Source organism: Lepidochelys kempii, chromosome 14 (assembly GCF_965140285.1).
Source record: "Lepidochelys kempii isolate rLepKem1 chromosome 14, rLepKem1.hap1, whole genome shotgun sequence".
Lineage (NCBI taxonomy): Eukaryota > Metazoa > Chordata > Testudines > Cheloniidae > Lepidochelys > Lepidochelys kempii.
In genome coordinates this window covers 37,592,342-37,608,808 of record NC_136393.1, presented here as the reverse complement: position 1 = coordinate 37,608,808, position 16,467 = coordinate 37,592,342, and the positions used below count along the sequence as shown (strand labels likewise).

General features: G+C 52.5%; 1 protein-coding gene across 1 annotated transcript; it reads right to left on the bottom strand.

Annotated features, from left to right (window-relative positions):
• Nucleotides 1-275: 275 nt before the first annotated feature.
• On the bottom strand, nucleotides 276-13,933 carry TRIM41 (tripartite motif containing 41). The gene is made up of 6 exons (XM_073312189.2): nucleotides 13,040-13,933; nucleotides 9,968-10,063; nucleotides 7,582-7,812; nucleotides 6,730-6,752; nucleotides 4,664-4,791; nucleotides 276-2,201 (listed from the first exon to the last, which is right to left on the bottom strand). Exons 1-6 carry the CDS (start codon nucleotides 13,913-13,915, stop codon nucleotides 1,684-1,686), a joined length of 1,872 nt encoding a protein of 623 aa, XP_073168290.1. The 5' UTR covers nucleotides 13,916-13,933; the 3' UTR covers nucleotides 276-1,683.
• Between the last annotated feature and the right edge of the window lie 2,534 nt (nucleotides 13,934-16,467).

The following is a 16,467-nucleotide window of genomic DNA, read 5'->3' as shown; positions in this document are numbered from 1 at the left end:
TTCAATCTACCCTCACAGGTCATGTTTTCTAGACCTTTAATCATTTTTGTTGTTCTTCTCTGGACTTTCTTCAATTTGTCCACATCTTTCCTGAAATGTGGTGCCCAGAACTGGACACAATACTCCAGTTGAGGCCTAATCAGTGCGGAGTAGAGCAGAAGAATTACTTTTGTAGCCTTTGAAACAAATTCAACATCCTTTCCAAAACCCCCTTTTCAGATTTTATCCTTCCACCAGCTCCAGCCAAGGCCGGACTGAAGAGGCAGAGACTAAACTGTACAATCCTCTCTTTATTATTAATTATTATTATTATTATAACATTTCAAAAAACTAAATCTCCATTTAATTCTTGGTTTAGCCAAAAATATTTCAAACTAGCTTTGTAACATCAACAGAAAAACAACCAACCAAACCCCAACACACAGCAGGTATGGGCAGTGTCTTTCTAGTGGGGAGAGAGATGGGTTGCTGGAAACTGGACAGCAACGGGGTGGGGTGGGGTGAGGTGGGGTGGAAAACAGCTCAGAGAACAATTAAAATAAATACCCAACCCTCAGAGAGTGCTGGAGGCGGCCTAGGATTCCCAGAACAGGGCTCGCAATGAAAGCATCTCACATGATTCTTGGCACCTCCAGACATTTTCGCCAGTGATTCTCTTGTAGCATCTCAGCTTAGGGAGGAAGTTGCCCCATTTGCCTTGGTACTACAAGCTGTTTCAGACGTCAACAAATCAATGCAATGTCTAGGGCCACGAAGGGTGATGACAATGGGGAAGAGAGATTCAGAAGCACGTGTGATGGTTCTAGAGAAGACCTGGTGCCTGATGGTTCTGGAGAAGACCTGGGGACCAAGACCAAGAATTGCAGACAAGAGGACCGTTGAGAGGAAGAACTAGAGGACAGACACTGGGACTGTTCTGGGTGGAAAGCACTGGGCTCTGGAGGCTGGACACAAGGGGGTGGGGTGGGGAGCAATGTTTTTGCAGGGCTGGATCTTGGTCTGAACACCAGCAGGGAAGGGAAGGCAGCATTATGGTACTGGGCATAGAGCAATGGGGTCTTGTGCCTGTGGAAGAAGAGAGAAGATGGTCTGGAGCTAGCTCCAAATGCCACCAGGAAGTGGGGGAGGGGGGAAGTTGGATGGCTGGAATTCTTCCAGCAGGGCCAAAGGAAATTCAATGAGATCCAGGTGGCCAAGTCCCTTGGGGCTAGTCATAGGAGCGTGACTCATTATGGGACAGAGCAGGGGGCTAGTGCTTCTGGAGATGCTCAGAGCTCCCTCTCCAGGTCTGAGGCCTAGATCTTCCGTGACATCGCTCACCTCCACCTGCTCGGCCCAGAGACACAAGCGAGGGTTTTGCAGGAGCACCGGGGCCCTACAGCAGAGGGAGAGGTCGGGGGCTGGTTACAGTGGTGCATCAAGAGCAATTCACACGTTATGCATCGGACAGGATGGGGGATCGCCTGACAGCGGAGTGAAAACCCACCCGTCATCCCCGTAACCAATCCCTCCCCTGCCCTCACACTTTTGAAACAGAGTGACACAAAGGGACGAGGCAGGCTTTGGAATGTCAGGTTGGCTGAGGCGGCCTCCCCCCGGCCTCTGTGCGGTGCCGGACAGGGTGGGGAGGATCCGTGCAATGGTGGGAGGGACCCAGCGGGGGAGGAGGCCCGGGAAAGCGGGTCAGGTGCAGATCTTGATGCGTGTGCCCTTGGCCAGGATGCGGAAGAAGGGGAAGATGCGCTCGCGGAAGGTGGCATTGAAGGTGTGGATGTGGGCCATGTTCTCGGCATTGTAGAAGCACAGCTGGCCCCGCTCGTAGTCCAGGTAGACCCCAAAGCGCCGGAGCTTCTCCCCAGGGGGCAGTGCTGTCTGCTCCGTGGCCGTCAGCGCCTGGTACTTCTTCCCATTGGCGCCCACACACCAGATCTCCCGCTTCTGGTAGGGGCCGCCAGTCTTCTCCTTCCGCCGGGCTGTCTCCCGGGCCGCCCCCACCGCCCAGCCCCGCCGGCCCCCAACCTCCACCTCCCAGTAGTGGCGCCCTGTGCTGAAGCCCTGAGAACCCAGCACACAGTAGTCGGAGTCGAAGCGCTTGGGATTGTCGGGTAGGTCTTGGCGACGCTCGCCCAGCTTCACACTCCGGCGGTCCAGGGACAGGCTCAGGTGCGGGTGGGCTGTGTCGGGGTCCAGGGTCACGTCGGCTAAGGAAAGAGACCCACACAGAGTCAGGAGAGTTAGGGTGAACTCAGTTCTGTCCCGAGCGTCAGGACACCTGGAATCCCTTGCCCAGGGTCAGCTGGGAATATATTGCCTCTGTTTCCCTTCCCACCGTGTCTTGTCTATTCAGACTGTGAGCACTTTGGGGCAGGGACTGGCTTTCGCTGTGTGTGTGCGCAGTGGATAGGGACTTCTTTAATGTTTTTAATGAAGTAAATACTAATGGGAATTGTGTGATCATGGGAGACTTTAACTTCACAGCTATAGACTGGAGGACAAGTGCTAGTAATAATAATAGGGCTCATTTTTCTGGATGCGATAGCTGATGGATTCCTTCACCAAGTAGTTACTGAACTGACAAGAGGGGATGCCATTTTAGATTTGGTTTTGGTGAGTAGTGAAGACCTCCCAGAAGAAATGGTTGTAGGGGACAATCTTGGTTCAAGTGATCATGAGCTAATTCAGTTTAAACTAAATGGAAGGATAAACAAAAACAGATCTGCGACTAGGGTTTTTGATTTCAAAAATGCTAACTTTAAAAAATTAAGGAAATCAGTTAGGGAAGTGGATTGGACTGAAGAACTTGTGGCTCTAAAGACGGAGGAGGCCTGGAATTACTTCAGGTCAAAGTTGGAGAAGATATCGGAAGCCTGCATCCCAAGAAAGGGGAAAAAATTCATAGCCAGGAGTTGTAGACCAAGCTGGATGAGCAAGCATCTCAGAGAGGTGATTAAGAATAAGCAAAAAGCATACAGGGAGTGGAAGATGGGAGGGATCAGCAAGGAAAGCTACCGTATTGAGGTCAGAACATGTAGGGATAAAGTGAGAAAGGCCAAAAGCCATGTAGAATTGGACCTTGCAAAGGGAATTAAAACCAAGAAAGGTTCTATAGTCATATAAATAAGAAGAAAACAAAGAAAGAAGAAGTGGGACCGCTAAACACTGAGGATGGAGTGGAGGTCAAGGATAATCTAGGCATGGCCCAATACCTAAACAAATACTTTGCCTCAGTCTTTAATGAGGAGTTTAGGGATAATGGTAGGATGACAAATGGGAATGAGGCTATGGAGGTAGATATTACTACATCCGAGGTAGAAGCCAAACTTGAACAGCTTAATGGGACTAAATCGGGGGGCCCAGATAATTTTCATCCAAATATATTAAAGGAACTGGCATACAAAATTGCAAGCCCATTAGCAGGAATTTTTAAGGAATCTGTAAACTCAGGGGCTGTACCGTATGACTGGAGAATTGCTAACACAGTGCCTATTTTTAAGAAAGGAAAAAAAAACATGATCCGGGTAACTACAGGCCTGTTAATTTGACATCTGTAGTATGCAAGGTCTTGGAAAAAATTTTGAAGGAGAAAGTTAAGGACATTGAGGTCAATGGTAATTGGGACAAAATACAATGTGGTTTTACAAAAGGTAGATCATGTCAAACCAACCTGATCTCCTTCTTTAAGGAGGTAACAGATTTTTCAGACAAAGGAAATGCAGTGGATCTAGTTTACCTCAATTTCAGTAAGGCATTTTATATGGTTCCACATGTGGAATTATTAGCTAAATTGGAAAAGATGGGGATCAACATGAAAATTGAAAGGTGGACAAGGAACTGGTTAAAGGGCAGACTACAACGGGTCACACTTAAAGGTGAACTGTCAGGCTGGAAGAAGGTTACTAGTGGAGTTCATCAGGGATCGGTTTTGGGACTAATTTTATTTAATCTTTTTATTACTGACCTTGGCACGAAAAGTGGGAATGTGCTAATAAAGTTTGCGGATGACACAAAGCCGGGAGGTATTGCCAATACAGAGAAGGACCGGGATATCATACAGAAGGATCTGGATGACCTTGTAAACTGGAGTAATAGGATGAAATTTAATAGCGAAAAATGCAAGGTCACGCATTTAGGGATTAATAAGAATTTTTGTTATCAGCTGGGGACGCATCACTTGGAAGTAACAGAGAAGGAGAAGGACCTCAGAGTATTGGTTGATCACAGGTTGACTATGAGCCGCCAATGTGATATGGCCATGAAAAAAGCTAATGCGGTCTTGGGATGCATCAGGACAGGTATTTCCACTAGAGATAGGGAGCTGCATGGGAAACCAAGCAGCTGGGATGGCTGGAAACTGGCAGAGCCTGGAGTTTGTGGGGGCAAAGCCCAGGGCTGGGACAGCAGGTGAGGGCTGTGGGTCGGGATAGAGGAGCACCAGCAGGCGTGTGCACTGGGGGAGCCCAGGGCTGGGACAGCAGGGGGATGTAGGTCAGGACAGAGTTGTGAGCGAGTGCTGATGCACTTCAGTGAAAGCAGCCTGTGGGAGAAACTCATGCTACAGCTGCCAGCTCTGTACAGCTCCACCACACACAGGACGTCAGCGTAAACAGAGTCCTGGCTTTCCCCAGTCCCCTAGCCAAGGGAAGAAAAAGCTGTTCTCCTTTACCTTGAGGGACTTTCCTGAAGACCTTCTCCATCTTCCTCATCACCACGTCCTGCAGGAAGTAATTGCGGTATTTCTTCCCCACGTCTACCGGCACAGTCTCCGGCTCCTGGAATTTGACGCTCTCGCACCTGGCAAAGGGAATACAGCAGTGAGTCAAGGGCTGGGTGTGGTGGGCAGAGCACTGAACAGGTCTCGGGGGACCTGAGGTCTATCCCCAGCTCTGCCACTGCCTCGCTAGGCGACCCTGGGCAAGTTAGTTTCCCTCCTCTGTCTCTTTAGACTGTAAGCTCCAAGGGCAGAAAGTCTCTCTATGGGGGCGGGCCGACAATCTTCTGTCAAAACACTTTTGCAACAGAAATGTAGGTTTTTGACGAAGCAATGTTCTTTTCTTTCTGCAGAAGATTTTGATTTTTTTCCACTCAAAAAGAGACCACCCCCATAATCGAAATATTCGACTTAAAATGCCGCAGGGCCTCCTGGGAGTTGTAATTCAATTGCCTCATGTCTCCCTTCTCCTCTACTGGCTGGGGTCCCAGGCAGACTACATGCCCCATGATGCATCGGGAGAGTCCCTGAGCATGGTGTACTGCCTCCCCTCTCCAAGAGGAGACACTGTGCTGCATCATGACAGATGAAATGTATCCAGGAACTCCAGCCTATACAGGAGAAGGGGAGTACAAGGCAGCTGAACTAAACTCCCATGAGCCACTGGGGCAGCACTTCTAAATTGAGTTTTCTGGTATTGAAATTTTCCATAAAACATTTTCCGGCCGGCTTTACTCATTACGCACGACTACCACATCCAACACAGTGGGTCTCTAACTCTAACACAAATGACCTAACAGTACCTAAGATCAGAGAAGTTTGCACACACAAGTAACGTCTTTAACTACAGTCCGTGGATCAGGTCTACCACGTTCAGACCGTGTGTGACCCGCTGGTAACTATGACCAAATCTGTTGGGAAGACTGCTCCTTGAAGCACCATAGTTCGATTCCAGAGTTAATACAGCGTGATGTAAATGGGGAGAGGTGTCCCCCGACCTGTTTCAGGCCGATCTACACTAGAAATTTTGGCTGGTATAGGAAGTTCAGTTAGGGATGCAATTTTTTTGAGGACATTTCTGTACTGACAAAAGCCCTGGTGTAGACCAAGTCTCAGCATAACAATCCTTGTGCTGGTACTTCGTTTGGAGAACCAAAATAAGCTATACTCTTTTGCTGTCGAAACTGCATCTCCACTAGGCAGGTTTGTTAGTATAGCTATACTGGCAAACCCTTTGCTAGCATAGACTGGGCCTAAGACAATACCACTTTGGTTCATGTTTGAGAGTTTCTCTTTGCAGCCACAACAGCTGGAATCCGGTTTAGAATGAAAGCTTAACTCAGGACCCGTCACGAGGGCTTAGTAAATACATCACATCCATTCATCTGACACGACTGCCTAAGATCAACGGTTCTCTGGGGTAACTTTCCACTCTCTTTGGGTCTTTCTGTTCTGTGACTGCACAGTGCCTAGCTCAGTAGGGGCCCAGTCCATGACTGGGGCTCCCAAGTGCTAGGATAATCCAAATAAATATTATAGAGAAAGCCAAGTGTGTTCAAGTCTAGGCTGCACAGAAGTCTAACTGCCATGACTGTAACTACATTGTGGGGACACCAGAGATGTTTAGATCTTAACGCAGTGTCCTGGTTGGCTTTATAGTCTGCAGAGGAAGCAGTGTGGCCTAGTGAATAGACTCTCCTAGCGAAACTCAGGAGACCTTGGCTCTATTCCCGGATCTGCTGCCCTGCTAGGTAAGTCACTCCCGCCCCCACTCCCGTGCCTCAGTTGCCCCATCTGTAAGATGGGGAAAATAAGACTATCCTCCTTCGCAACGTGCTTTGCGATCTACTGATGAAACACACTACAGAAGAGCTGTACCCTTCGGTGCTAACCACAGCTAGTCAGTTTCAACAAGTGACATCATGGAGTATTTCCATATTTCTACAACAGGACGCTCTTAAAAGCCGTCGGTTTCCTTCCTGTAGCAACAGGTGTATCAACAGAATTAGCCCAGGACTGACCTGATGAAGGTGTCTTTGATGTCCTGAGAAGAGTGGGAAGAAAAGAGAAAAAGATTAGTAACAAGCCAGTGACAAACACCACTGTGCTCATAAAAGACTTTGATCAGCCACGACTCAGCGAGGTCTGTGAGCACCTCTCTTGCTTTGAGCGTGGGAGTGACCCCATTGCAGTCAGGGGGACTAATCACATGCTTGAAGTTAGAAAACCACCCCTGATGTATGTGCCTAAGGCATACAGGGGAGTTAAGGGAGGTGCTTTTCAGTGGGTGTTGCCATCTGTGCCCTTGGAAGTCTCCCCCTAAGTATAGCTGGGTAGGGAACATTTTCGGCGCAATTTAATTTCACTGGAACATGTTGTTTTGAAGCCGGGGATGTATCGGTTTCAATGAAGTGTCCCTTGGGGACAAAGGGACAGAAAATGTAGCGCTGGCCTGGGACTTGGGAGCAGAACTGGTTCAAGTCCCCCTGCTCTGAGTCAGGGCCGTTTTTTGTTCCAGATCATAACCCAAATCAGAGACTTGAAGCTTGGTCCCCCTGCCAGCTGGCGCCCCCCTCTCAACCTTCCCTGCATGCAAACACTCTCCCAGGCTGTGAAAAGGGTCCAAAGATTTCGTTTTCATTCCAGCGGGGAACAAAACACCTTGGAAGTTGCCAGGAAAGGTCACCCTCTGGGCGGCTCTGCCCTCAAGTCCCTTTCTGAGCTGTGGCTCGAATAGATGTCCCTGGCTGGAGAAAGATGCTTTTGTGGTGCGGAATGGGGTGTCGGGTGATCTGGAAAGGGGCTGGGGGTGACAGACCAGGGCTGGGAGGGTGTGGGGGTCAGACATCAGATTGTGTGCTGGGGGCTCTCACCTTGAGCAGCTGCAGCCCGTCCTGCCTGCTCTTGTCCTCAGCCTCAGTGATGAGGCGCCCGAGGGTGGCGCCCTGCTCCTCCAGCTGGCTTATGTTGCTGCTCTGGCGGGCCAGCAGCGCCTCGTAGCGCTCCTCCAGCTGGTGCAGTAGCAGCACCTGTTCCCCGATCAGGAACTGGTGCAGCAGCTCGAAGTCCGACTCGAACTCCTTGATCTCCAGCTTCATCTTGTTCTGGAGCAGGGAGGGGAAGGGTTAGACACAGCTCCTCCCCCACCTCCTGCCTGCCTGGGCCACCCACTGCTTATCCAGCCTGGGCAGCTGGCCCCAAAGTCCCAGCTTCAACCCCTGTTAAATGACCTGTCCTAGGGCATCGCTGCCCCTGCAGGGGAATATTTGGACAGCGTCATCAGAGCGAAGCCAACACTATAATCTGTCCTTGCCAAAGAGCAGTGGGATAAAATCCCCTAGGGCATGTCTAACACCAGGCCAACAGAGCTACTTATAGCAACAGGCTGGGCAGCTCTTGGCCTGTTAAACCTGCTAACAATGGCAAAGCTCAGTCTGGCTGCCAAAGCCTAATCCGCACTGGGCTCCGGCTAGGTGGGAATCTTCCAGGTAGAGCCCTGCAGTGGGTCTGGGATCCCACGGGTCTTACAGGACCCGCTGCCATAACAGCGTGTAAAATGTACTTTGTTGCAGACAGGATTGGGTGGGCAAAAAAACCCAGACGGTGGTGATTTGCAGGAAAACAATCTTTCATCAATTTGCCAGAAGCTGGGAATGGGTGACAGGGGATGGATCACTTGATGATCACCTGTTCTGTTCATTTCCTCTGGGGCACCTGGCATTGGCCACTGTCGGAAGACAGGATACTGGGCTAGATGGACCTTTGGTCTGACCCAGTCTGGCCGCTCTTATGTTCTTATAAACAGAATTTCAGCCACATAAAGCAAGTTTTTCTTTTCTTTTTTAAATAAAGGTTTTAAGACTTAAATTTAAGCCAGGGATAGAAAGAGATTTGATGTCTATTATAACAGGAGTTAAAGCATTTTTTTTTAAACATGGTTTAAGCAAGATTTATTTTATTCTTTTAGTGGTAAAAATTGTGTCTGAATTCCATTTATAATATATTAACTGACTTTTATTTTTTCAAAGGAGCAAGGTGGAATCTGTCTCTCTTGCAGGATTTTTTTTGCAGCAGGAGTTTTTGCAACAATGCATGAGTGGATGTTGCGGGACAGGAGCAGGATTAAAAAAATAGTCCCCCTGCAGGGCTCTGCAGTAAAGTTTCCTAGTGCAGACACAGCTACAGAACCCGTAGAAGGCGTTTATGTGGAAACACAGGGCACTGTTATCTTTGGCAACATGCTATAGATAAGGTATAGCTATCTACAACGGGGATGCCAGATATGCGGGGATCCAGCTCACATGGTTTATTTAAGTATGCAAAAAAACCTTCTCAGATCAATTTTTCCCAAACTGTGGGTCATGGGAAGGGTCCAGATAGGTCGCCCTCTCACTGTCCCTCTCCTCTCCAGAATGGGGCAGGGCTGGAAGGCCAGAGCAATGGGGCTGGGAGAGTGGGGAGCAGGAGGGAAGATGGGATACAAAAAGAAACAAACAGTTGGTGGGTCGCCTTACTAAAAAGTTTGGGAACCACTGCCTTAGGCGAACCAGAGGACTTTGATATCACATGACTCTTGGGGAGGCTGTGTATCAGGAATCCTGCGATCAAATGACTCCAAATTTTGATCACTAACCCTACCCCACCACCCTCAGACAGCACAGCAAATTTCAAGAAAAGCTGAGTCTGTGGGTGGATTTTAGGGCACTTAGAAAAGCCATCTGTCAAACAATAAGCGAGTCACATGTTAACTCTACCAACACTGCTGCTGTACCACAGTCTGCATTACGTGGTCTGGTTGGCCAGTATCTCAGCTTCCATTAAAAAAGAAAAGAAAAAAAAAGGCTCTAGCCCTTGCGGTTGTCAAGAAAACCCGCTGAACGTGAGCCGAGCGTGAGTGACATCTGCCTGAGTCTGCAGAGAGCCTGAACCAATAGCTCAGAGGAGAGCGAACTCCCCGTCCGCCTTTCTGGGGCATCAGCTCTGACAGGTCAGTGACGACACTTCACTAACTATTTCAGTGCTGATGTCTGAGCAGCTGGAATAGGGAAGGAGATAGGAGCCCCAAGGGAGGTGAGACTTAGGAGTGGCTGCAGAGAGGGAAGAGGAGGAGACACCAAGGAGATATGCGGCAACATGGGAAGGGCAGGATGGACATAACCTCTCATCACCTGACCTTCAAGTTGAGAACCCCCCTTAACCATGCAATCCCTGGTCGGGGTGGAGAGCAAAGGTGGTGGGGAGGGGGAGCCTGGCACCTGCCTTCAGCTCAGTAATTTTCTCCTCTTCGCTTGATTTCTGTTTCAGAACCGCATCCAGCTTCTTCTTCAGCGGATCCAGGTGGCCCTGGAGTTTCATCTACAAAGAAAAGACAATAAACATCCTCCCCACCCCTGACAAGTTTATCACCAAATCTGTCTTTTCTATATGTGTTTTCCCTTACTGGGCTCATGGGTTTTAATGTCAAGAGTGGCCATCTAGTCTGGCTTCAATGGACCAGGAGGCAGCATGGTCTAACGGTAGAAGCAGCATAGCAGGAAACCTGGGGTCAATTCCTGGCTCTGTCACAAAGTCCCTGTGTGACCTAGAGCAAGCCACTCGATTTCTCTGGGCCTTGGCTCCCCCTGTGTAAAACGTGACAATCCTTCCCTGGTCTGTCCTGTGTTTACACTGTAAGCTCTCTGAAACTCCCCCACCTGCACGTACAGAGCCAAGAACAACAGGGCTGCCATCAGCTGGAGCTTCCAGGCGCTGCTGCAATATCCAGACTCAGGAAATCTGTAGAGACTCCAGCCTGAACTATTCTGGTTTTGCTGGAGGACTAGAGAGGGCGAGGGCGGGACAGTAACATTGCAACAGGTTGAAACTTGAGCTGCGGTTGCACGCACTTAGGGCTTGTCTACACTTGAAACGCTCCAGCGCAGCGCTTCGGCGTAGACACTGCCTACGCTGATGGGAGGGGTTCGCCCGTCAGCATAGGTCCTCCACTTCTTCAGAGGAGGTAGCTAGGTTGAAGGAAGAATTCCATCAACTGAGCACTGCCTACACCAGGGGTCAGGTCGGCTTACCCACATTGCTCAGGGGGGTGGATTTTTCAGACCCCTGAGCGATGTAGCTGGGTCGACTGAACTTTTTAGTGTAGGCCAGGTCTATACCTACATCACAGTTATATCACTCTGATGGAACACAAGTTGGCCCAGTAAAAGATATGACCTCACCCTCCTTGTCTCTCTAATATCCTGGGACCGACACAGCTACAACAAACACTGCAAACGCACTTTAAGCCTTGTTAAAAAAGCAAGTCTGAGGTCCGTTTAAAAACTCTCCCTACTCTGCTTCAACCCAGATGTTTTGATAACATTTTCCTGGTTTTGTTTTTTCCTTTCCCGTTGCTGTGGAAAAGTCCCCCAACAAACAGGGAATGGACTAATTATACAGAGGGCCAGCCATGGAACTGGTAATCCACACAGTGCTGTCCATTGCAAACAGGAAAAACTGAGAAAAGAGATAAAACACCTCCCTGGATCTCTTCTATTTACAGGAATATTGGGCCTTGATCCTGCAAATGCTTATGAGGGTAATTTTACACAGATATGTAGCCCCCCTGAACTCAACAGGGGCTAGTCACTCTTTGCAGGACCAGGGTGTTAGCTGTAACTTTTATAAGTATTTATGATTTTAACAGTGGCAGCACCTAGGAGCTCTAGCCAGGGATCAGGACACCACTGCGCTAGGTGCTGACAAATAGAACAAAGAGGCAGCCCCTGCCCCAAAAAGCTTACGGTTAGAGCCCTGCCTGGATACAAAATTTAGATCCGCAGATGCGGATATCCATGGATATAAAGCAGATATCCGCAGAGCTGCAGGGCTCTACCAGGAATACAGACCACTGTGTGGACAGTACTCCTGTCTGGGAGCATGCAAGCCACTTGCACAGACTTGCGCAACCAGGGACAGCTGCTGGTGAGCCTGGTGCCCGTCCCAGTGGGCAGGGCTGGGGGCAGCACAGCCATACTGGAAGAGCTGCCTGGGCTGGAAGCGTCAGCCCAACATGCTGCTGCTTTAGCTGCTGTGGTTCCTGGTAGAGCCCTGCAGCCTGCAGTCCAGAGCTCATTGCTCTGCACGGTCGTCCGCCTGCATTCCAGCTGGAAGGGGTCACCCGGGCTGTATGGGCCTGCCCCCACCGCAGTCATGCCAGCAGGGGGGGGGGGGGTGGCACGCTCTGCTGAATGGGGTCCTCGTCCCAGCATGACCTCTGTACAGGGACCGTGGAGGTGACCCAGAACTAGCATCTGGCTCACACCATTGAAAAGGTCAGATCACCCTTGTGACACTAGCAGTTGCCACATTTCCAGGCAGAGTTTTAAGCTGACAGCATCTCTCTAAAGACTTCCTTTTTCTACAATGCCCAGAAGAGTCAATGATCACAGAAATAAGCTTTTCAATTGAGGTTCAGAGTGTCAGAGGTATTTAGACGGCTAAGTCCCACTGAAGTCAGTATCTAAATGCCTGTGATGATCTGAGCCTGAGTAACTGATAGTCTTATTGGTCTGATCCTCTCCCAGTCTTGCTGCTTGTTATCCCCCATCAAGAGGTCAGACCCTGCTCTCAGCTCCACTCACTCAGTGGGACTCAGGAGCTACTCACAGCAGCGCTGACTCCGGGAAACGCCTGCATAGAGCTCCTCCCACAAGGGAGGCCTTACAGTGTAAGCTGCCTATGACCTGAGAAGGGCCCAGAAAACACACCTGTGGGAGCCGGAAAACAACCAAACAGCTCCCATCTATCCCATCCCAATGCAATCCAGCACCAGCAGCCTCTGACCAGCCTTACCAAATGACTCAATTCGGCCAACCCCATCCCATTGCGGATCAAACCAACTCGTCACCACACCCAGCTGCGTGAACACCTGATCAAGCCAGCAACTCCCAGCCAACCACTCAATGCCCCCCACCCCAACACCATCAGTCACCAAGTGAACCCAACTCCCTCACTGAAGCAAAGCAGTACCTCCAGCCACTAACTAGCTTTACCAAAGCCATCACTGCCAACGCAATCCTCTGCAAATGAAGCAGATCTCCCCTATTCAAACCACCTGGTCAAGCCAAAACTTCCCAGCCAACTAGCCCCCAACTTCAGGCACAACGTGCCTGGGGTAGTCGAATTTGGTCTGCTGGTTGGACCATTAGCTTCCCTGGCTCGGGCCGGGTACTGATGGACGTGACGTGAACGCTGATCCATGCATGCTCAACTACCATCAGACAGGAACCAACTCAACACAACCCACCAGCCTCTAGCTAGCCTTTACCAAACCCAACGCTGCCAACTGCATACCTTGTAATCCTGCACCACCTCCTCCAGCGGGACAACGCTGTGGTGCTTATGGCTCCGGGACTCCCGACACACCACGCAGATGGCCTGCTCGTCCACCTCGCAGAAGAGCTTGAGGGGTTCCTGGTGTTTCTCACACAGAGCTCGTTTCTCCAGCTCCCCTGCTACTCCTGCCGCACCCCCAGATGCTGAAGTCCCAGCAGCCGGTGATGCGAGTCGCTGTGGGTGTGGGTGCATCTGTCGGATGATGTGCACCATATTGGCCAGCTGGAGGTTGGGCCGGAAGTTCCTCTGGGGGAAGGTCTTGCGGCACTGGGGGCAGGTGAAGGTTGTGGGGTGTCGAGGCCGCGTGACCACTGCTGCTGGCGGAGGCGGTGGCAGCGGCTCTTCTTCTTCCTCCTCCAGATCCTCTTCCTCCATCACCTCCTCATCGTAATCGTCCTCCTCGAAGAAAAGTTCATCTCCTACCTCGTCCTCCCACATGTCATCCTCCCCTGGGTCGTCCCATAGATCAGTGTCCTCATCCTCCTCACTCCACATATCGTCTTCCTCCTCGGCCCCGTTGTCCCCATCCCCCTCTTCCTCCTCATTGTACTCTATGTTGTCATCATCGTCCAGCTCATCCACATCGTCCTCCTCGCCGCCCATCCCCACGTCGTCCCCCACGGCCTCATACGCGGCCTGGCCGTCGCCCTCCTCCTCGCCTCCCCAGAGCTGAGTGATGCAGACGCGGCAGAAGTTGTGGCCGCAGCCAATGGAGACGGGGTCGGTGAAGTAGTCGAGGCAGATGGCGCAGACGGCCTCCTCCTGCAGCGTCTCCACCGCGTTGGGCCGCCCACCCCGGCCCCCCATGGAGCCGCCTTCCCCAGCCACCGCCATGGACCCCCTGCACCAACAGAGCCTGCAGCCCCCACCCTCAGCTTCCCCCCAGGGTCCTGAGCCCCCTGCCCTGAGCCCCCCCGGTCCTGAGCCCCCAGCCCTGCTCTGAGCCGCCCCCCCCCGGAACTTGAGGGCCCCCCTGGAACCTGATCTCCCCCCCCCCTTATCCTAGGCCTCCCTTTGCCCCAGACACCAGCAAGGCCCTGAGCTTCTTCCGTCTCCTCCCTCCAGCCCCTGCCCCCCACTCAGGGCCCTGCCCCCCTCCCCCCACTTGGGCCCTGCCCCCCTCAGGGCTCTGAGCCCCCGGAGCCTCCTGCTCCCCCGGGGCCCAGCTGACAGCTGCCCCAGCCAGCCAAGTGTGGCGAAGGACGCTCTACCCTCCCCGGCCACCGCTCTCTATGGTGTGCGAGCTTTTTTTTTTTTTTTTCTTCCCCTCCTCCCCTTCACCGGAAGTGGCTGCGAGACAATCTATCCCCCACAGACGGGCTCCCCCATGCGACGGTACGTGGTCATGTGACCGGAAGTGGCGTCAAGACGCTCTCTCGCCCCTCGAGAGGGAAGCGGTCTTTCGAGCGGAAGTGCCCGCCGGCCGCGCTCTCTCCCCACCCCCCTCTCCCCAGCACGAGAGTAGACCGGCACGTGACTGGAAGTGCGTGCGAGACGCTCCATCCCCCTCTCTCACTGTCTATGGTATAAGGACATTTAAGCGGAAGTGCCCGCGAGACACTGTAGCTCCTGCCCTCTGTGGTGACAAGTTCTTTGTGCGGCAGGCCCTGCGAGGCGACCTAACCTCGCGGACGCGCCACTCTGCGCTGCCTGCAGGACGCTCTATCTGCACCCAGCGCCTCTCTATGGAGTTTAAAAAAAGACCGGAAGTGAACGGGTGGGACGCGCTATCTCCTGGAAAGGGCCTTTTCTCTATGGCCTCTCTGCGGGAGGGGTGTGACGCTCTGGCTTCTGCCTCCCTCTAGTCTCTATGGTCAAAGGGGGCGGGAGCTGACGTTCTGGGGGCGGGGCTGGCATAGGCCCCGCCCTCAGTGGAGTGGGAGGAGCCACTGGGGCCATGACGGGGGCGGGGGGCACTTAGTGGGGGAGGTCAGAGGCAGCCCTGGGGCTTGCGGGGGAAGGTTGGAAGCAGCCCCTGCGGTTGCAGCCCTGCAGAGCTGTCGGCCCCTGGCCTGGTGGCGGGCACTGGGTCGGGCCGACGAGGGTGTCGTGGGGCCACGAGAACGAAGGAGCTGAGAGTGGGGGGACGCTGGTGGTGGGAGGGGCTGGTGAAGGCGTCTGGGGGGGCCGCGGTCCGAAGCACTAGGGTCTCCCTCTCACCGCCTACGGGGCAGGCATTGGGGACTCTGTGAACCCTGCTGAAGGAATCACATCCCCGGTGGGCCATGGGATCAGGGCGCAGTGGAGGCTGGCCTGCCAGGGCTTCCCTCCCCCCGTAGGTGGCTGCAGGTCCCCCCTACTTGGCATTGGGCCTGTGTCCAAGGCAGATCTCCCCAAAGGGGATCCATCCACCACACCCTTCTACAGGGCAGCGGGGTGAGGTGTCGGGGGACAACGGAGGGATCCCCTGAGTCTGGGAAGAGGTCAACAAATGTGAAAACAGGAAAAGCGTGTGGGTACAAGGTTCAGAATTAGGGATCCAGAGGGGGCTGCCGAGCAGGGGAGTCCGGAGAGCGCCCATTGGTCTTTGAAAGAGTCCAGGGAGCTGGGGGATGCCAGCCACAGGAACTCTGCCTGGAGACTGGAACAGACGAGTAAACGTAGGTCAGCCCCGCAGTCACAAAGTACACCCACCCCTGCCCAACCTTCTCGTCCTCAATGGTTAGATGGCCATTTTAGCCAGGGCGAGGAGAAGGGCCCCAAGACGGTATGGGGCCGCGGATAGGGGGTGAACAAATAAAGAGGTGTGAGGAAAAGTGCAGTCAGGACCTTGGCAGGAGGTTCTGGAGGAGATGAAAAAGGGTCTGCAACCAGGCCTGCTGCAAATACTCGTGCAGCAGGATCTCCTTGCCACAGAAAGAACAACTGTGGGAGGACTCTGTAAACTGTGTCAGCATCACATCCGTGCTAACAACTCCATGAAGGAGCTTCCAACTTATATCCCCAGTGGGCTGTGGGATCAGGGTACAATACAGGTTGGCCCACCTCCACAGGTGACAGCAGGTTCCACTACATGGTCTTGGGGCAGAGCTGGCTGAGTACCCGCCTCTCCCAAGTATCTCACAAGCGGAAGCAGGTGGGAGATGCTCTGTGCCCCTCACCTTGTAGTCTATCTGGTGCCTGCAATGGGGAGCTGGATTATCTAGCCCCCATCTCACTGGCCTGGGAGGTATCCAAGGGGAATCTCTCTCCCCAGCCAGAGGGGGTGGGGATAGTGGGGGAGGGGTCTAGTGGAGGGTAAGGGGCTTGTATGGGGAGGTGAGAGGGGATTAACAGAGGGGAGGGACTGGATGGGGAAAGGGCTGGTTGAGGGAGGGGTCTAATTGAGTGGGTGTGGTTTGTGTATGGAGGAGGGAGGGGTTTCAGTGAAGGACCCTAATGGTGGG

Excerpts from the sequence above, each read along its gene's own strand:
- TRIM41 (XM_073312189.2), bottom strand. The coding sequence starts at position 13,915 with ATGGCGGTGGCTGGGGAAGGCGGCTCCATGGGGGGCCGGGGTGGGCGG. Across the intron at positions 10,064-13,039 it reads AGGTGGTGCAGGATTACAAG|ATGAAACTCCAGGGCCACCT; the intron begins GTATGCAGTTGG and ends TTTTCTTTGTAG. Across the intron at positions 2,202-4,663 it reads CTTCAGGAAAGTCCCTCAAG|CCGACGTGACCCTGGACCCC; the intron begins GTAAAGGAGAAC and ends CTCTTTCCTTAG.